Here is a 20,736-nt window from a genome sequence, read left to right as displayed (position 1 = left end):
AAACACAGCCACCACTTAGGGTTTCTAGAATCAGGCTGCCTGGGCTTCAGTCCCTGCTCAGCCACTTGCCAGTTGTGGTCCCTTGAGGAGGTGACTGTCTTGCTGATCTCATCTGTGAAATGTGGACACTGAGGATGGCATGAGAACCCGTGGCACAGGGGCACGTGCTGGGCAAAATGCCCAACATGCAGACAACGCGGACCACTACCCACTTGAGTCTGAACTGTCAGGCACATTCTACAGTCCACAATCCAAATTTAGGAAACTTTCTCTTAGGAATAAAACATTCCTTGTGCAGCTTCATGTCCAGGAACAGCACTGCCCTCTGAGAGGCACAGGCCCCGCGGAAGGTAGGGAGGGCTGCACTTCCCAACTTAGAGAGCTGGTGGCCGGGGCAGCCGCAGGGCCCCTGCTCACTCTGGGGGTCACCCCACCCAGGAAGAGTGGGGCAGGGGGTGAGTCTACCCTTCCCTTTCCCACCCTCAGGGCCAGGCCCTGACAGGAGCCCAGGTGACTCGCACACAAGGAGGGTTTATTGGCTAGAGAGCAAACGCAGGCAGAAGTAAAAACACCAGATAAAAAGTGAGTGTGGAGAGGTGGAGGCTGCGGCCGCTGGACTTGGCTTGAGCTGTGAGGGGTGGGAGGGGAGGATAGCACCGGAAGATGCTGCTCCGGGCCCAACACCAGCCCTGGCCAGGCTCTCCCCTCCCAGGGGCAGCGCCCAGTCCCCAGGGGCTGCCAGAGCTCTGTGTGCCTTGCTGCATTCCCCCATGCAGCTTTTGGCAATTGAAAGGCAGGGCTCTCACTGAGTGCACCTGGGGCTTCCTGAGCCCATCTGCGGCCCCACCCTGGCCTAGGTGCTGAGTGCAGCTGCTTCAGACAGCCCCTCCCTCCTTAGTGAAGCCGGGAGGGTGGGGCGCTCAGGGATGCAGGCAGGGGCAGGGGCTCCAGAGCCACAGGTCAGAAGCAGGGCTGGGGGAGGGGCGGGGCCGTTCAGCCTCAGGCACCCTCACAGCTAGGTGACCAGGAGCAGGGACAGAATGGGGTGAATTCTCCCCACTCTGAACAGAAGTGTCACCAACAAACAAGGTAAGTGGCAGGGCTATGCCCATCCTCTCCTGCCCAGGCCAGAATGTGGGGGGGTGGGGGGACCTGCCTAGCTGAGCAGTTCCAAGTAGGTGACAGGGACTTTGCCCTTCTTGTTGCCTCTCTCGCCAATGAGCCAGTCAGGGTCCATGCCAGGCAGGCTGTAGACAGTGATGAGCTGCAGAGATGGCAGTAGAGGACGGTCATGGCCTGGCCAAGGGTGGAACTGGCCCCAGGACTAAGTGGGGACAGAGCTGCCACCTCCCCATGGCCCGTGGCATGTGCTACACTTTCAGTGGCTGGCGCTCATCTCACCTGCTCCATAGAGACCCGGCAGAGCAGGGATTGCCTCCTCAGAGCTGGAGATGCCCTCTCTAACCTGCTGGTCCCCGCTTTCCCATCAGGGCCCCTCCAGGCCCAACGTGCCTGATCCCAGCGCCCAGGCTGCTCCTCACCCCGCCCATTCCTGCCCCACCTTGTGGCACCAGGCCCACCTCATCAGCCAGCAGGGCCAGCTCACTGCTGTCGGCCGCCTCGTAGTCATAGAGCACCCGAGCTTTGCGGGTGCCACTGGCAGGAGGGGCCACCTCTTCCAGGCAGAGCGAGGCCTCCCCCGGAGGGGCCAGGCTGGCCACAGAGGGCACAACAGGCATAGTGGCCGCAGCGGTGGTGGGTGAGGTGCTGCTCAAGGGTGGGGAGGCAGGCTCTGTGGTGCCCACGAAGGTGCCTGGAAATCTGGAGAGGAGGGATACATCTTAGCAGGTGGGAGTCCCAGAAGGGACCCCAGAAGCAAACTCCCCTCCCCAGCCCCCGGAGCCCCACTCCAGTCCCAGCTACTCACATGGCACCCTGGGAGCTGGCAGCACAAAGGGAGAAGCAAAGCAAGGGAAGGCTGAGATGGCCCTATCCCCGGTCCCTGCCATCCTCCCCACCCAGGCATTCCCTAGAAACCCTCAGGGTACCCAGGGGACTCAGGTCAGTAAGGCCAGCCACCCTACCCTCATACACGTGAGGTGCCCGGGCCCAGAGTGGGTTCCGGCAGAGCCCTCCAACCCAGCTCAGTGTCATAGGACTTGCCCAGAGGAGCTCATGCTGCCCACGGATGGGGTCTGGGAGCCAGGGGACCCCAGTGGGCTCAGCAGTGCTGGCCCCGTACCTGCCCAGCTGCTTCTGCAAGTCCAGCATGTGGCGGTAGCACTGTGCGTAGTAGGTTGTCTGAGACTTGACGAACTCATGGAGGCAGCGCAGGTGGTTCACCTGTGGGGAAGAGGCCAGAGGCTGACTTCTAACGTCCCGCCCTCAGAACAAAAAATTCCATCCCCATCCCTGTCCTCTACCAGACCTTGCTTCGGCATTCCAGGGTGCCCTGCCCCTATGCCCACACCCTCCCCGGTGGGACTTGCTCTGTGAGGGCCGTTCTGGGGCAGCCCTGCTGACCCCGTGGTTCAGGCACACCGGGTGCCCGCTGAGGGTTGCGCTTCAGTGAAGGTGGGCGGGGGACTCACATGAGTGCTGCTGATTCCCTCCAGCAAGAGACGAGTCACTTCTGCTTGCCGGTCAAACTCTGTCTGGGCCACGCGGAGCTCCTGCTCGGCCTGGGCAGGGCAGGGCAGGGCAGGGCAGCCGTGAGCACCCACACACCACCCACCAGCTTCCTCGCAGTCTTCCCCTGGAACCTACCTGGGAGCTGCCTGTCCCTTTTCCCCTGGGAACACAGAGAGCCTTCTAGGTCTATGCCTGACTTCATACATGGAGGCCCAACCCCAGAGAAGCTAGAGCCCCACTCAGGACCCCCACAGGCAGCTGTAGTGACAGACCCTCCCTCCATCACCCATTGGAGAAATCCACCCAGCAAGTGCATCCTGAGGGCCTACTGTGTGCTACAGGGTACTGTGGAGAAAACATTTCCCCACAGAGGGGAAACTGAGGCCCAGGGAGGGAAAGCAGTAACCCCTCCCCAGTGGGTGTAGGGCAGAGTGAGAAACAGACCAGACCCCACAGCAGCAGGTGTGCCTGTACCCTGCCACCCCTTCTTCCCCAAGCCCAGCCCCCCAGGCCCCAACTTACCTTGTCCACCTCATCATTCCAGAGCTGTGGAGACGGCAGCAGGAGTGGCCAGCAGGAGAGGGGAGAGGAGGACAGCTGGACCCTAGAGCCTGTGCCCTGCCCCAGCTCCCAGACTCAACTTCTGCCCCCTGCCCCTCTGCCCCACCCGCCCAAACAGGAGCTGAGACTGGGCCGAGGCAGGCCTGGGAGCTGGGGGCTGGCAGTCCCAGTCCCTCTAACATGCCTCATGCAGGAAGGGAGCAGCCAGCGGGAGTCCTGCTTCTATTTCTCCTACAGTGTCAGCCCCAGACTCTGAGTGGGGTCTGAAGAGAGACCGAGTGCCCCACCCCGTCCTGACTGTTGGCTCAGGCTGGTGGGCTGGGAGACAGGACCGTGTGACCCTGGGCCAGTCACTGAACTTTTCTGTCCTCTGGCAGAGAAAGGCAGCCTCGTGCCTGAGTCACACTGGGACTCAATGGCAAAAGAAAAACAGGGCAGTCTCCACCCTCTAGGATGTTTCTCCTTCCACTGGGCACAGGGAGGAGGCGGGAAGTGGATCCTGAAGAAGAAAGACCGTGCCCGGCCACGACCGGAGACCCAGCGCTCCTGCTGCTTCCGGAGATCTGACCCGAGACAACAGCCCGAAATAGGGAACGCGGACCCAGGCCAGTGTGCGTGGCCCACCCATGTGGCCCCCATGCTGCTTAGGAAGTCCCCGTCCAGGAGCACTGGAAGTTGCTGTGAGAGCCAACTAGGGTTGGTGGCCTGAGGGAGTCACCCAGCCACAGAACGACGGCACGAAAGACACAAGGCAGCATGCTCACGACAGAGGTGAGGGTCTCACCCCTGGGGGCGGGAAGGAGAGAAAGTGGGCAGACAAGGTGCAGCAGTGGTGACAAGCATGAGGGAGAGGTGTGGCCGAGTCCCCAAACTACACAGGAAATACCAGACATCCCAAGAAAGCTTAAAAACCATGACATGCGAAGCCTCCACGATCCTGTCCTCCCCACCTCCTGCCCCGACTCCCCCAGGGGCCCTGCCTGAGCCTCCTCAGGACAAGACATGCCCTGCTCCAGAACCTCTGGGCCTTAGCACAGCCTCAGGCCCTCCCGCCCCCCAGGCGCTCTCCAGGCCTACACGGCAGTCCACTGCCTCCTGTCTTTAGGGGTCTGTGAACTCCAGAAAGGCACGGCCAGGCCTCCTCCTCTATCCTCAGGGCCTCCCCAGGGCCTGGCATTCAGAGACAGCAGGAGGTGGAGGGGCCCTGAGGATGGGACAGCTGCCGCCCTGAGTTCTCCACGCTACTCGGTACAGCTGGCCCTGCCGCCAGCTCCAGCGTTTTGCAGAGGGGAAGCAAGTCCAGCTCCATGGCCACAGGGCACAGGGGCCAGGCTGTGGACAGAGGTGGGGGCTGCTGCCCCTCCCCAGTGTCTCAGGACTGACCTGATCACATGGCAGTGCCCCCACCTTACCCGCTGGCCTCTAGCTCCTGTGCAGTCAGAGGCAGTGGCATGGGACTTGGGGAGAGAGGACGAGGGGTCGGGTGGGGGTGGGGTGCGCTTACCGCGGAGGCGCTGGCTGAGAGAATGTAATTACGAGGTCTAGTCTCCTGAAAGTCAGGCACCGTCTGGTGGGGAACAGAGTTCATGTGGGGAGGGGGTCACCCTGGGCCAGGGCCAGGGTCGAGGTCAGGAGGCTACCCCAGAGTCTTGCACAAGGAGATGCCAGGAGGCCTGACCCCAAGGACAGGGGGATACAAACACAACACAAACCCTCTTCTCCCGACTCCAACCACCTGGAGATGAGGGGCCTAGGGACGTGGAGAGTCCAGACAAAGATCAAGCGGCTGTAGGCACTGGAGCCCAGGAGACCAAATGCGGTGAGGACACAGCCGAGGCTGCCTGAGCAAGTCACAGGCTGGGCTCTCCCCTCCCAGGGGCCACAGCCCCCTCCTCCCAAGACCAGTGGCTCAGATGCTCCAGGGTCCCACAAACACAGCCCACCCCCACCTGGGATGGCTTTTTCCATCCCAGAATCTGCACACCGCATCTCTCACTCCTGCATCAAGGGCCAGGCCCTTCCCGACAAGGGTGGACAGATGGATGCATGGGCAGACAGAGTGACAGACGTCCAACATTTGCAAAAAGCTGACTCACAGGCCCCAACGCCTGGCATCCCCCCTAAACCAGAGGCCCTGCACAGTAGAGGCTCTGGCGGGGAGACCAGCTGCTTGCAAAATGCCCCAAGGACGTGGGCTGGCCACGGCACCGTGGGTCCACGGGCAAGATGGGCAGACCGGAAGCAGCACAGCGCATGGGACAGGTATACTCACATCTCCCTCACACTGAGCCAAGTTACCCAAAGCAGGACGGAAAGGAACAAAAACAAAGAGTTAGTGAGTCCACAGCGCAGGCAGGAGCAGGCCCCCCAGGCCCTAGTGGGAGGGGACACCAGGCGGTCAGGCGGAGGGAGGCACCACAGCCTGCTCTCCTGAAGAGTCCTAACGTGTGTGTGCTTATGGGCACAGAGCTGTGGGGCTTGAGTCCTCTGGAATGCTGTTCCCCGGGCTGCCCAAGTCCTAGCTCTGGAAAGGGTGGCCTGGCCCAACCCCAGGATGCAAGGTTGTCCAGGCCCACCAGGCGAAGGAGAGGTCATACCACTGCAATGACTAAGGAAAGGCTCCCCTGGCCTGGCTGATGGAGTGTGTTCTGACTGAGTTACTCCAGAGACATTGTCTGGCCCTGAGTGACGGGGGAGACTGTCCTGTTCAGGTGACTTAAAAGAGGTCATCCCAATAGGCACAGGTCACCCTAGCCAACCCCAAGATTAAAACAGCTATACCCCTGCCTCTGGTCTAGACCCCACACACTTAAGTGACCTGAGACCCTGCACACAGTTTTCGCCACGGGCAGTGCAGGTTCTGGGGCACACTATGGGAGGGGAACACAAGGTGTATGGACAGCTGTGAGCCCAGGCTGGGCCTGGCCTCCCTCGGCTAATCACCCGGCAGCCACAGGTAGCCATCTCCCAGCAGGCCCTGGGCCTGGGAGTTCCCTCTGCAAGGTGTGAGGCAGCCTTTAGGCCCTGCACCCCGAGCAACCTCTCGTGCCAGGAGGGTGTTCACCCTTGGGCCCAGCTCCTCTGATCCTGGCCTCGCCCTGGGCACATTGTCCCAGGCTACGTCCCATTGACCCAGCCAGGCTGAACAGGCCTCAGTGGGCTGGGAGTGAAGGGGGCGCCAGACGGCCCAGGCCCTATCCAATCTCATGAGGCTGCTTGATAGGGCCCCTCAGACACAGCCCTGAGCAAGTGGGCGGTCCAGCTCCCAGGTTCTCCACACCATCGTGGGGGCGCCTGAGCACAGGGACCCTGGGCCTGACGTTCAAGCAGCAAGTAGTAGAGTTAGTAAGAAGGTGCCATACCTGGGCAGAGCCGGGGACAGAGCCGAGCATCTAGGAGGGCAGGGCATGCAGGGGACTCCAGCTGCCTGGCGGGGTGACTGTGGGGTACCCTGCACCCAGCTGGGGGCACTGCTGATCCACCCACACCGTAAATGTCTCCCCGGGAACCAGAGCTCGGGGGCCACCAAGGCTCCCTTGAGGGCAGGGACAGAGAGGCTCAGCCCAGCAGCCCCCAGCCAGGCATCTCCAGCCAGGGAGAGGGGAGAGAGGTCATGCCAAACACCAGGTCCCTTCATGCCCCCACCACTTGGCTCTAGCCAGAGCCTGGGGGCCAGGAGGCCGGTGGCAACACCTACCGTGGCTTTGGCTTCTGCAGCCTTGGCCTTCTTCAGCCTCGCTTTGCAGGCATCCAAGTCCAGACGCCGGTTTTGGAGGAGCCGCCTCTCCTTCTACAGGGCAGGGCATGGGGACAGTGAGACCCTGGGCCGCCCTGGGAGACCCAGAGCCATGCATGGCAAGATTGGTGCTGGGGACTATTGAGTCAAGACAGGGAAACTAAGGCCCAGAGATAGGAGGTCACTCAGTCCAAAGGAGCCCTCTTTGGGGAGGCCCCAGGAGTTTTCAGCCCCAGCACTGGAAGACAGCCTATGCTCAAAGGCTCTGAGGAGAGAACGCCATGGTTACCATGAAGCGTAGTGGTCCCAGGGCCCTCACCGAGATGGTCTTCCAGTCCCCCTCCAGGAAGTTGCGCAAGGGTGTGAGGAAGCTGATGGAGGCCGTGTGGATAAAATCCCTCTCCGCAGCTCCCAGTTGCTTTTCGGCTTCTGCCACCTTGATCAGTGTCTTCCCTGAGAAAACAGAGTGGAAGGGTGAGGAAGGTCAGGCTCAGGCTGCTCTGATCTACGGGCAGCAGGAGAGGGCTCAGGAAGAGCTTGCTGAAGAGCAAGCGCCGGGGTGCTCAGTGCAGAACGCTTTGCCTGGGAAGAAGAAGAAGGAACCTACACCACACCGTCAACTGGGGACTGACAAATAAACAGTGGGACAGCCAAAATATGAAACACATCGCAGCCATTATAAAGATGGGAGTTAGACTTCCAGAATGTCAGAGAAAGGAGCTCAACAAATCCCCGCCCAAAAAAAGTAACAATAAAACTGGACACCACGCCAGGTGTGGTGGCTCACACCTATCATCCTAGCACTCTGGGAGGCCGAGACAGGAGGATCACTTGAGCTCAGCAGTTCGAGACCACCCTGGGCAACATAGTGAGACCATGTCACCTTGAAAATAAAACAAACTGAAAGAAAACTGGACACAATTGTCAAAAACATCCATTTCTGGACTCTGGAAATTGACCAAGGCAAAAAACAAATTAAAAAGCATTTAATCAAGAAAAACTGCTGGGCTGGATGCTGTGGCTCACATCTGTAATCCCAGCACTTTGGAAAACCAAGGTGGGCAGACTGCTTGAGCCCAGCTGTGCAAGACCAGCCTGGGCAACATGGCACAACCTCGTATTTATAAAAAATAAATTAAAAAAAAATAAGAAAAATGAGCAGCGCCTCAGAACCTATGGGGCACTGTCAAGTGAACCAACATATGAGTAACACGAGTCCCAGAAGAGGAGAAAATAAGGCAGAAAAAATATCTGAAGAAACAATAAGAGGCTGGGAGAGCTGGCTCATGCCTGTAATCCCAATACTTCGGGAGGCCCAGGCGGGAGGATCATTTGAACCCAGGAGTTTGAGGCTATAGTAGTAAGCTATGATTGTACCACTGCACTCCAGTCTGGGTGACAGAGCAAGATCCTGTCTTAAAAGGAAAAGAAAAAACATGGTTTGATTCATCACATGCAAGAGAGCTACAATAAGATAAATTGTCTTCTCATTAGAAACAATAGAGGCCAGACAGCAGTACGATGATATATTACTGCTTATGATGAATTTATGATAAATTACTATTTATTCAAAGTAAAGAAAAAACTGTTCATCCAGGAATTCTATATATAGCAAAACAATCCTTCAAAAGTGAAGGCAAGGCCGGGCGCAGTGGCTTACACCTGTAATCCTAGCACTTCGGGAGGCTGAAGTGGGTGTGTCCCTTGAGGTCAGGAGTTGGAGACCAGCCTGGACAACATGGTGAAACCTCATCTCTACTAAAAATACAAAAATTAGCTGGGTGTGGTGTGCATCTGCAATTCCAGCTACTTGGGAAATGGAGGCAGGAGAATTACTTGAACCCGGGAGGCAGAGGTTGCAATGAGCCAACGTCACACCACTGCACTCCAGCCTGGGCAACAAGAGCAAGACTGTCTTAAAAAAAAAAAAAAAAAAAAAGATATGGCCGGGCGCGGTGGCTCACACCTGTAATTCCAGCACTTTGGGAGGCTGAGGCAGGCAGATCATGAGGTCAGGAGTTCAAGATCAGCCTGACCAACTTGGTGAAACCCTGTCTCTACTGAAAATACAAAAATTAGCCAGGCATGGTGGCGAGCAGCTGTAATCCCAGCTACTCAGGAGGCTGAGGCAGGATAATCGCTTGAAACCGGGAGGTGGAAGTCACAGTGAGCCAAGATCACACCACTGCACTCCAGCCTGGGTGACAGAAAAAAAAAAAAAAAATCCAAAGATACACTTTAAATTTAAAGACATGAATGGGCTGAAAAATGTATAACAGGTATGCAGTAACCACGAGAGAGCTAACGTGGCTATACTACTACCAGACAAAACAGACTTTAACACAAAATTGTACTAGAGACAAAGAGTAGTACTTTATAATAAGAGAGTCAGTTCATCAGGAAGATGCACAAATATAAACATACAGACCTAAGACAGTTCCAAAATACATAAGGCAAATACTGACAAAGAGAGAAATAGACAATTCAACAGTAATAGTTGTAAACTTCAATACTCTGCTTTTTTTGATTTGAGATGGAGTCTCGCTCTGTCTCTCAGGCTGGAGTGCAGTGGCGCGCTCTCAGCTCACTGCGACCTACGCCTCCCAGGTTCAAACGATTCTCCTGCCTCAGCCTCCCGAGTAGCTGGGATTACAGGCGCGCACCAGCATGCCCAGCTAATTTTTTGTATTTTTAGTAGAGACGGGATTTCACGTTAGCCAGGCTGGTCTTAAACTCCTGACCTCAGGTGATCCAACCACCTTGACCTCCCAAAGTGCTGGGATTCCAGGCGTGAGCCATCATGCCCAGCCTCAATAGTCTACTCTTGATAATGAATAGGACAACAAGACAAAATCAGCAAGGACATACAAGCCATGAACACTATTGACTGATGTGGCCTCGCTGACATCTATACAGCACTGCCTCCTCAACAGCATAATTTATCATCTTCTCGAGTCAACTTAGGACAGTCCCCAGATACACCATATACTAGATCATGAAACAAATCTGAATAAATTTAAAAGGATTAAAACAATACAAAATATGGGGCTGGGCGTGGTGGCTCACGCCTGTAATCGCAGCACTTTGGGAGGCTGAGGCACGCAGATCACTTGAGGTCAGGAGTTTAAGACCAGCCTGGCCAACATGGTGAGACCCCGTTTCAATTAAAAATACAAAAAATATGCCGGGCGCGATGGCTCACACCTGTAATCCCAGCACTTTGGGAGGCCGAGGCAGGCAGATCACGAGGTCAGGAGATCAACTATCCTGGCTAAAACGGTGAAACCCCGTCTCCACTAAAAATACAAAAAAAAAAAATTAGCCGGGAGTGGTGTCCGGCGCCTGTAGTCCCAGCTACTTGGGAGGCTGAGGCAGGAGAATGGCATGAACATGGGAGGTGTAGGTTGCAGTGAGCCGAGATTGTGCCACTGCGCTCCAGCCTGGGCGACAGAGCGAGACTCCGTCTCAAAAAAAAAAAAAAAAATTATAGGGACCAAGAACACGTTAGTGGTTGGCTGGCTGGACGTGAAAATGGGGCTTGACAACAGACATGAAGGACTTTTGGGGTGTGATGGAAATGTCCTTTAAATTAGACTGTGGGCCGGGCACGGTGGCGCACTCCTGTAATCCCAGCACTTTGGGAGGCCAAGGTGGGAAGTCACTTCAGTTTAGGAGTTGGAGATCAGCCTGGGCAACATAGCGAGATCCCCATCTCTACAGAAAAATACAAAAATTAGAAGGACATGGTGGTGGACACCTGCAATCCCAGCTAATCAGGAGGCTGAGGTGGAAGGATGCCTTCAGTCCAGAAGGCAGAGGTTGTAGTGAGCCGAGATTGCGCCACTGCACTCCAGCCTGGGTGACAGAGTGAGACTCTGCCTCAATTAAAAAAAAAAAAAAAAGTTAGATTGTGGAGATGTTTGTACAACTCTGTAAATTTACTACAAATCACTGAATTACACAGTTACACGCATTTTATAATGTATAGCTCATACTTGGATAAAATTTCAAAATGGAAAAAAAAGATGGATGTGGTTCTATAAATGCTTCAGTGAAAAGATACCTGTAATATGATAACAAGTTAAAAAGTCAGGTTCTGGCCGGGTGTGGTGGCTCACGCCTGTAATCCCAGCACTTTGGGAGGCCAAGGTGGGTGGATCACTTGAGGTCAGGAGTTGGAAATGAGCCTGGCCAACATGGTAAAACACTGTCTCTACTAAAAATACAAAAAAGCCAGATGTGCTGGTGGGCACCTGTAATCCCAGCTACTTGGGAGGCTGAGGCAGGAGAATTTCTTGAACCGGGGAGGCGGAGGTTGCAGTGAGCCGAGATTACACCACTGCACTCCAGCCTGGACAACAGAGTGAAACTCCATCTCCAACAACAACAAAAAAAGTCAGGTTCCCAGATGGCACACAATATGATTCCATTAAAAAATACACACGGCCGGGCGCGGTGGCTCAAGCCTGTAATCCCAGCACTTTGGGAGGCCGAGATGGGCGGATCACGAGGTCAGGAGATCAAGACCATGCTGGCTAACACGGTGAAACCCCGTCTCTACTAAAAAATACAAAAAATTAGCCGGGCGAGGTGGCAGGCGCCTGTAGTCCCAGCTACTTGGGAGGCTGAGGCAGGAGAATGGCGTGAACCCAGGAGGCGGAGCTTGCAGTGAGCTGAGATCCGGCCACTGCACTCCAGCCTGGGCGACAGAGCGAGACTCCGTCTCAAAAAAAAAAAAAAAAAATACACATAAATAGGCCAGGTGCAGTGGCTCACACTTTGGGAGGCTGAGGCAGGCGGATCACTTGAAGTCAGGAGTTCGGGAACAGCCTGGCCAACATGGTGAAACCCTGCCTCTACTAAAAACACAAAAATTAGCTGGGTGTGGTGGTGGGTGCCTGTAGTCCCAGCTACTCAGGAGGTTGAGGAAGGAGAATCACTTGAATCTGGGAGGCAGGGGTTGCGATGAGCTGAGATCGCACCACTGCACTCTAGCCTAGGTGATGGAGTGAAACTGTGTCTCAAAAAAAAAAAAAAAAAACAACACACACACACAAACCAAAACTGATGAAGAGAAGATTCCATTTTTTACTCTTTTTTTTCTGCATAGAGTTTTTACATTTAGAATGAATTCAGGTATTATGTGTATAATTATTTTTTTAAAGTAAAAAAAGAAAGGAAGGGAGGGAGGGAGAATCAGAGCTAGAGACCATGACCCCTAGTCCCTGGCTGTGAGGCCTGCTCACCATAGGGGGTGGTCGGCCCCAGCTCACTGGCCGCGTCTGCCATGTACTGAGCCAGCAGCTCCCCGTTGGTGACCCTTGAGGGGACCTTCCTGTCCAGCTTCTCATACAGGAACTCCTCCACTCGGGCACCTGTGGGGAGACAGCAGCCAAAGCCACAGGGATCCTCAGTTCAAGCCCAAAGATGAAACACAAACAGACCCAGACCTGGCCCTGCCCACAGGTGCACTCGGCCTGCTGACTTCCTTGCTCATGCCCAACCCTGAGACTGCTGTGATTGACCCAGCACTAGATGGAGGAGGAAGCCAGGGCCCATCCACTTCTCCCTTATTAATATGATTACAGAACATAATACATGCTTGCACAATTCTCTGCTCCTGGCACCCAAAAGTTATCTGGCCCCTCAATGAACCACAGATCAGATTTACGGGCAGACACACAGCATGACCCGGAGCCACCCTCCTTTCCCCGGAAGTCCTGCAGGTCACTTCTGTTTGACCTTGGGGGCCTGCCTGGGTGTGCTCCGGGCAGTCCCTTCATCTCTGGGCCTTGCTGACCTCTGCAGTGACCAGGTTTGGGCCAGACATGGTGGCTCATGCCTGTAATCCCAGCACTTTGGCAGGCCAAGACGGGTGGATCATTTGAGGTCAGGAGTTCAAGACCAGCCTGGCCAACATGGTGAAACCCGTTCTCTACTAAAAATACAAAAATTAGCTTGGTGTAGTGGCATGTGCCTGTCATCTCAGCTACTCAGGAGGCTGAGGCAGAAGAATCGCTTGAACCCGGGAAGCAGTGGTTGCAGTGAGCCAAGATCGCGCCATTGCACTCCAGACTGGGCAATAGAGCAAAACTCCATCTCAAAAAAAAAAAAAAAAAAGAGTGACCAACCAGGTGTATGTTTTGCCTGCCTCTTCTCCCACGTGTGTTTTAGCTTCCAGGCATTTTCAGTCTTCTGTGCAAAACTCAGTATTTCCACTGCCCTGGAGTGTCTGGCAGCCCAACACAGAGTCCCCCATTTTCTTTTAACTGTCCCTCCTCAACAGCCTTGAGCCTAAGAGTCTAGCTGAAACCCTGGCTGCAGCCCCACCCCACCTGTGCCACAGCAGGGCCAGGCCTCCCACGACTGTATCCCTGCCCCACAACTGCGTCCCTCCCCAGGCCCACCAGCACACACTCACTGGGGTTGGGCTGCAGCAGCACCTCTGTCTGCCTCAAGATCTTCTCTGTCCAGTTCTTGGTGCTGTCTGCCCGGGCCAGAAGGTTTTCAAAGTGGGCATCAAGCTCAGTCTTCTCAGCCTGGCCAAACTTCTCCTCCGTGAACTATGCAGCAGGGAAGGCCAAGGGGTGGGGAGGGCTCAGAAGGAGGTGGGGGAGTGGAGGGGAAAGGGAGGACTGCCCCCACCAGCAGGAACCTAGGCAGGCCCCAGGGACAAGTAACCGGCCCTGAAGGTGATACTGTGTGACCTGGCAGGGCCTCACTGTTTTCCCATTTGTGAAACGAGGTGGCTGGACCAGAATATGGGAATCACAGCTTCTTTTGGAAATCCAATGAATCCCCACAAAATGCACATTCATACACAATCTGACCCATAGCTTAGTGGGGTGAGGACCCCTGGGGAGGCCAGCCCTAGGGTCCTTAGAGCCTGACTCTGAAGGAGAGGACTTGGTAGAAAGTGCTCGGGACAAATGGGGCACGGAGCAGGGTCTGGGGTTATCAGGGGGCTCCATGAGCATCTGGGAGCTGCTAGGGAAAGGATGCCAGAGGAGGGAGGGGAAGAAACCAGGGTCGGGGGTCAGAAGGACCTGATTCAAGTCTTAGTTCTGCCACTGTCAAGCTGTGTGACCTTGGGCAAGGGGCTCTGCCTCTCTGAGCATTGGTTTCCTGAGCTGAAAAAAGGGAATAATAGCACCTCCCTCATAGGTCATGAGGATGAAAGAGGAAAGATGTGGGTTAGACATAAACGCTGGGTCTGCTACAGTGCTGCTGCCCCACGTACGGCACCAGTGCTACGAGCTGATGGGTGCAGAGACGTCTGGGAAGGAAGGGGAATGCAGGGAGGGAGGATGACCAGATGGTTGGCTTTGGCCACCTCGTAGGGTAGATGGAAACACTGCCAGCCTATCAGAGCCAGTGGCTGGGCACACCCAGGGCCCAGATGTCGCATGGGTCCCCATCAAAGCTGGCAGAAGCCACGGGAGTTACCTAGGAACAACCAGAAACTGGTCCAAGTCCTGGCCCCTCTGATCTAACAGTGTCCTGTCCTAAGGGTTTCCTCATGACCCCATCAACCTCTACCGCAGGAAGGGCTGTTTCCCATTTCACAGATGCCGCCACTGAGGCTGAGCAAGCAGCAGGGCCATGCAGGAGTCGGGTCAGCCATGAATCATCCCTGGGTGCAATCAGCTCCAGCAGCGGCGGGGGGCTGGGCAGCCACCAGGAGCTCAGCAGTCATCAATTATGTAGCAGAGCTTGGGTTTCTCCCTGCAGGGCTGGGAGGGCCCAGCTGCCAGGGGGCTGGCTGCTCCTCCCCCACCCTGGCTGTCTCTGCCTCCTCTTCCTCCTCACACTCCCCAAACTGAGACCTTCCAGAGCAGAGGCTCAGCCTTCCTCGGCCCGTCGTGGCTCTATCACCTTACTCAGTCCTTTGAAGGGGATGGCATTCACCCCATTTCCCAAATGAGGAAACCAAGGCTCGGAGAGGCAAAGTCTCCCTTCTGGGCCTGAGAGCCCCCGCCTGGACAATGCAAATAACAGGATCTAGCTCATTGGCTATTTGGCCACAGTATGGGGCTGATACATGTTAGCTAGTATTATCATCACCATCATTAATGAAAAGCCTTGGCTAGGCACAGTGGCTCATGCCTATAATCCCAGCACTTTGGAAGGCTGATGTGGGCGGACGGATTGAGCCCAGGAGTTCAAGACCTGCCTAGGCAACATAGTGAGACCTCATCTCTACAGAAAAAAAAGAAAAAAGAAAAAAAAAAGAAAAAAAAGGCCCAGCACAATGGCTCATGCCTATAATCCCAGCACTTTGGGAGGCTGAGGCGGGCGGATCACGAGGTCAGAAGATCGAGACCATCCTGACTAGCAAGGCGAAACCCCTTCTCTATTAAAAATACAAAAAATTAGCCAGGCGGGGTGGTGGGCGCGTGTAGTCCCAGTAACTCAAGAGGCTGAAGCAAGAGAATGGCAAGAACCCGGAAGGTGGAGCTTGCAGTGAGCCGAGGTCGCACCACCGCACTCCAGCCTGGGCGACAGAGCTCGACTCAGTCTCAAAAAAAAAAAAAAAAAAAAAAATTAGCTGGGCGTGGTGGCACACACCTGTAGTCCCAGCTACTCAAGGGGCTGAGGTGGGAAACGAGGCGGAGGTTGCAATGAGCCAAGATCATGTCACTGCACTCCAGCCTGGGTTGAGAGAGCAAGAACCTGCCTTAAAAAAAGAAAGACTTTGTGAGGCCGAGGCAGGCGGATCACGAGGTCAGGAGTTCGAGACCATCCTGGCTAACACGGTGAAACCCCGTCTCTACTAAATATAGAAAAAATTAGCCGGGCGTGGTGGCGGGTGCCTGTAGTCCCAGCTACTTGGGAGGCTGAGGCAGGAGAATGGCGTAAACCTGGGAGGTGGAGCTTGCAGTGAGCCGATCGCACCACCGCACTCCAGCCTGGGCGACAGAGCTCGACTCAGTCTCAACAACAACAAAAAAATTAGCTGGGCATGGTGGCACACACCTGTAGTCCCAGCTACTCAGGGGGCTGAGGTGGGAGCCCAGGAGGCGGAGGTTGCAATGAGCCAAGATCATGTCACTGCACTCCAGCCTGGGTGAGAGAGTAAGAACCTGCCTTAAAAAAAGAAAGACGGCCGGGCGCGGTGGCTCAAGCCTGTAATCCCAGCCCTTTGGGAGGCCAAGGCGGGTGGACTGCTTTGGGAGGCCAAGGCGGGCGACACAGCGAGACTCCATCTCAAAAAAAAAAAAAAAAAAAAAAAAGAAAGACTTGGCTGACTTGGCTGGGCACGGTGGCTCACGCCTGTAATCCCAGCACTTTGGGAGGCCAAGGCGGGTGGATCACGAGGTCAGGAGTTCAACACCAGCCTGGCCAAGATGGTGAAACTCCGTCTCTACTAAAAATACAAAAATTAGCCGGGCCTGGTGGCACGTGCCTGTAATCCCTGCTACTCAGGAGGCTGAGGCAGAGAATTGCTTGACCCCGGGAGGTGGAGGTTGCAGTGAGCCTAGATCGTGCCACTGCACTCCAGCCTGGGCGACAGAGCGAGACTCCATCTCAAAAAAAAAAAAAAAAAAAAAAAAAAAAAGAAAGACTTTGGGAGGCCGAGGCAGGCAGATCACGAGGTCAGGAGTTCAAGACCATCCTGGCTAACATGGTGAAACCCCGTCTCTACTAAACATACAAAAAATTAGCTGGGCATGGTGACAGGTGCCTATAGTCCCAGCTACCTGGGAGGCTGTCAGGAGAATGGTGTGAACCTGGGAGGTGGAGCTTGCAGTGAGCTGAGATCGCACCACTGCACATGGCTGGGTGAAAGAGCGAGACTCCATCTCAAAAAAAAAAGAAAGAAAGTCAGTCAGGCATGGTGGCTCACGCCTGTAATCCCAGCACTTTGGGAGGCCAAGGCGGGTGAATCACTTGAGGTCAGGAGTTCAAGACCAGTCTGGCTAAAATGGTAAAACCCCATCTCTACTAAAAATACAAAAATTAGCATGACATGGTAGTGCATCGCTATAATCCCAGCTACTTGGGAGGCTGAGGCAGGGGAATTGCTTGAACTGCGGAGATGGAGGTTGCAGTGAGCTGAGACTGCGCCAGGCTGCGTGACAGAGTGACTCCATCTCAAAAAAAAAAAAAAAAAAAAAAAAAAAAGGGCCAGGCATAGTGGCTCATGCCTGCAATATCAGCACTTTGGGAGGCTGAGGCAGGAGGATCACTTGAGCCCAGGAGTTTGAGACCAGCCTGGCCAACATGGTGAAACCCCATCTCTACTAAGTACAAAAAAAAAAAAAAAATTAGCCAGGAGTGGTGGCAGGTGCCTATAATCCCAGTTACTCGGGAGGTTGCAGTGAGCCAAGATTGTGCCATTGCACTCCAGCCTGGGCGATAGGATGAGACCCAGTCTCAAAAAAAAAAAAAAAAAAAAAAAAAGGAAGGAAAGAAGAAAGGAGGAAGGGAGGGAGGAAGGCAGGCAGGCGGGCACGTCTCCCTCACATCCCTCCTCAGCTCTTGAGAGCTACCCTGATGGTACCAAGGGCATCACCCTAAATGTGCACCTCAACACCTGCCCTCCTTACCAAGGTTGAGAACAGCACTCCCCACCCTGCCCTCCCTTACAGGCCACATCTGCCCAGGTGAGAAGTTCTACCAGGCTTTCCCAAGCTAGAGGGCATTCATCCCATGTCCACTGCAGCCTGTCTGGCTCCATGACCACGATGCCACCACCTCGCTGGCTTTTATAAGCATTACTTCTACCACTACTATTACTATTACTGCAATGACCACGAATAGTATTAGTACTATCACTCCTCCTGCCCTCTCCCACCCCCACTGGCCAAATCTGCCTTAGGTTTTCTTGCCTCCGTGCCCTTATCTGGGCTGCTCCTGCCACTTGGACCAACGTCACAGGCCCCTCCCTACTTTCTGGGCACAGTTCAGGGGCCCTCCGTGCAGGAAACCATCCCAGAATGACCCATACAAAAGGGATCCTGCCCTCTGGATCCTCATCTCAGGGCCAAGGCCTTGTTCCTTGCTGGATCGGGGAGGCTCTTAAAGTTGTTTCTCGTACCCGCAGGGACTGGGAGGTTCCCGAGCCCATCACATGTACTGATCACAGAGAACCCCTCTCCCATCCCTCCTGGCTGTCTCCCATCCAGGCCAGCGTGGTCTCAGGCAGAGCCCCTCTACGGCCTCTCCTGCCAGGTCACATTTCAGGCCTCTCTGTCCCCTGGCCTGCCACTCTGCCTCAATCCTGCCAAGGGGAAGGGGTTTGGTGCTGGAGTCCGAGGCTGCTCCCAGGAAAATGGCAGCAGTGGGGTGGGCGTGCAGAGCAGAGAAAGCCTCTATTTATAAAGCTCCCAGCTCCCTCCCTCCCACCCCGAGGCTGGGGCCTGACTGCTGGCTCCCACTCCAGTAACAGTGACCCTGTGGGGCAGCCCCCACCAAGCAGAGCCACACCTAGGCCCCGCTCTGCCTAGGCCCTGAGAGCCCTGGCCAGGTCAGGCAGCAGGGCCCCAGCCCTAACAGGGAACTGGCAGATCAGGTTCTTCCCAGATGTGGGAGATAGTGTGGTTGCCATACCAACAGCAAAGTGGGTTCCCCCCTCCCAGATGGACTGGGGCCATCCAATCCGAGGGGCTCCGGGATCCTGGCATCTCCACTAGGGCTGGGGCTGCCCACCAGACTTGGAACACTTTAAGCAGTGAATTCTCACTGGGATGCTAATCCTCAACGGGACACAGCACTTTCTAGTAAACATGACTACATGGGTTGCTGGCTGTGTCTGGGCTCCTGGGGAGGGGAGGGGAGTGCCGGGGTTGGGGGTGGGGAGACAACTGTACTCAACAGAAACAACAAAGATGACAACGACAAAGACAATGCTACAGGACCTGCTCCCAGAGCCCTGGAACGGGCCAGCCCCAGGCCTGCGGAATCCCACTGAATCCCATAACCACGGTGTTACACCTGATTTACAGAAGGGGAGGGCGGGGCTCAGAGAGAAGTGACTTGTCCAAGGGCACATGCTGAATGGGTGCAATATTAACCACGGTGACACCAATAATGAGCTTGCCTCCGGTGAGCACACATATGCAGAGTCCCACAGAATCCTCGCATCTGCCCTGGGAGGCAGGAATACTGATCCCATTTTTCAGACTGAGAAACTGAGGCCCAGTGAGGTGAAGGCACCTCCCCCAAGGTCACAGGAGGGCACTTTCCCACCCACACCTGAGCCTAGGTCTTCCCATGATGTTGAGCTGTTTCTCTCTGCCCCTGAACGGACAGGACTGGTTCCAATCTCAGTATCGTGAGCCTGAACAGCTTCCCAGGCAGATCCCAGCCCTCTCCCCATCCCCCAGGCCTAGGGACGAAGGAAACAGACCTCCCGTGGGGCAGAAAGGAAACAGCTCCTGGCTTCCGGCCTGACTATCCAAGCGTGTGAAATGGCCATGAGGGACTCATGACACCAGCCGCCCATTGCACAGGTGGGGAGACTGAGGCCCGGAGAAGGGGTTGTGGCGGACGCATGAGTCCCTGGGCCTGGGACCCAGGTCGCTAAATGCCCCGCCAGGCGCCGGTCACTGCTGGACAAGGGCAGGGAGGTAGGACCCAGCCGGTGCCTCCTCCCCTCCTCAGCTGGGCAGGCGCCAGGGGAGCAGGATAACCCAACCGGCCCAAAGGGTGGGCACCGGTGCCTCACTCCAGGCAGTAGGGCCGGGCCGCCCGGGCTCTTTCCCTCTTCTGGTCAGCAAGGGCTCAGTGGGGCAGAGGTGTGCCCGCGGCGGGGACGGGGGCAGCAGCCCGGGAGGGCTTCCCTGCGTCCCCAGGCGTCTGCCGCAGGGTGCTCCCCGCCCGCCGCACATCCGGGCCCCCGGCGCACGGCGCGACGCCAGGCCTCACCTGCACGGCCCGGGTGAAGAAGATGCCCGCGTCCGACGCCAGCTTCTTCATGTTGAAGTCCATGGTGCGCCCGCAGGGCCGCCGCGCACGGGCCGAGCGCAGCCGGCAGCCCCAGGCCCAGCCGCCGCAGCTAACCGCACCCCGCCCACCTGCTGCGGGCCACCGGCCCTCCGCGTACCCGCCCGCCCGCCAGCCCGCAGCAGCCGCCTAGCCAGTCCGAGCGTGCAGGGCGGGGCGCGGAGGCCGCGGGACGGAGTAGGCGGGGTGCGGAGGCCGCGGGGCGGAGCTAGGGGGCGGGGGCGGAGCTGACGGCGCCGGGGCGGAGCGGGACGGCAGTGGGGCGGGGCTAGAGGGCGGAGGCGGGTTGGCGGAAGTTGAGCAGAGTTGGAGGGGGCGGGGCTGGTGGGGCAGGGGCGGGGACAGAGGGCAGTGGGGCGGAGCTAGATGGGTGGGGGTGTGGCCTTGGCACGGCCAGAGCCGGGTGCGGGGCGGGTGCAGGGTGTCCCGCTGGGCAGTGCTCGCTGCTGCCCCCCTGCGCCTGTTGCCGCCACCGCTTAGGCCGGCCTTTTTTTCCTTTACTAAAATTATTATTAAAACTGGAACTCATGTGCTCTTAGATGATTGCAGGTACACACAATAATTACATATTATTTGACATCTTACCAATGCTTTTCAAAATTTTTAATTGTTAAATATGTATTTACAGTCTACAAGGTGATGAAATTGTGGAATAATGAAATCAAGTTAATTTACATGTCCATCACCTCACCTACTTTTTTTTTGTGGTGAGAACATTTCAAATGTACTCTTTTAGCAATTATGCAATACTTTTTTTTTTTTTTTTTGTAGACAGAGTCTTGCCCTGTCACCCAGGCTGGAGTGCAGGGGTGTGATCTCGGCTCACTGCATCCTCCACCTCCCGGCTCAAGCGATTCTCC

General features: G+C 56.0%; 1 protein-coding gene across 8 annotated transcripts; it reads right to left on the bottom strand.

Annotated features, from left to right (window-relative positions):
• Positions 1–511: 511 nt before the first annotated feature.
• SH3GLB2 (SH3 domain containing GRB2 like, endophilin B2) lies at positions 512–20,016 on the bottom strand. 8 transcript variants are annotated; one of them, XM_005580674.4, is made up of 13 exons: positions 19,799–20,016; positions 13,350–13,491; positions 12,175–12,303; positions 7,248–7,381; positions 6,890–6,982; positions 5,465–5,476; positions 4,697–4,759; positions 3,154–3,177; positions 2,592–2,681; positions 2,243–2,343; positions 1,928–1,942; positions 1,581–1,821; positions 512–1,264 (listed from the first exon to the last, which is right to left on the bottom strand). In XM_005580674.4, exons 1-13 carry the CDS (start codon positions 19,859–19,861, stop codon positions 1,157–1,159), a joined length of 1,215 nt encoding a protein of 404 aa, XP_005580731.1. In that variant the 5' UTR covers positions 19,862–20,016; the 3' UTR covers positions 512–1,156. The 8 variants fall into 8 exon arrangements, with proteins under 8 accessions (XP_005580731.1, XP_073872433.1, XP_005580729.1 ...); XM_074016332.1 differs by lacking the exon at positions 1,928–1,942; XM_005580672.4 differs by lacking the exon at positions 5,465–5,476 and having other exon boundaries at positions 3,154–3,249.
• Between the last annotated feature and the right edge of the window lie 720 nt (positions 20,017–20,736).

The sequence above is a fragment of the Macaca fascicularis genome, chromosome 15, assembly GCF_037993035.2.
Source record: "Macaca fascicularis isolate 582-1 chromosome 15, T2T-MFA8v1.1".
Classification (NCBI taxonomy): domain Eukaryota; kingdom Metazoa; phylum Chordata; class Mammalia; order Primates; family Cercopithecidae; genus Macaca; species Macaca fascicularis.
Note: the sequence above shows the minus strand (reverse complement) of the source record. Positions and strands in the feature narration are given on the sequence as shown.

Coding starts and splice junctions, on each gene's coding strand:
- SH3GLB2 (XM_005580672.4), bottom strand. CDS start 19,861: ATGGACTTCAACATGAAGAAGCTGGCGTCGGACGCGGGCATCTTCTTC. Junction 3,250..4,696: donor TCTCAGCCAGCGCCTCCGCG/GTAAGCGCACCC, acceptor GAGCTGGGGCAG/GGCACAGGCTCTAGGGTCCA. Junction 2,344..2,591: donor AGGGAATCAGCAGCACTCAT/GTGAGTCCCCCG, acceptor TCTTCCCCACAG/GTGAACCACCTGCGCTGCCT.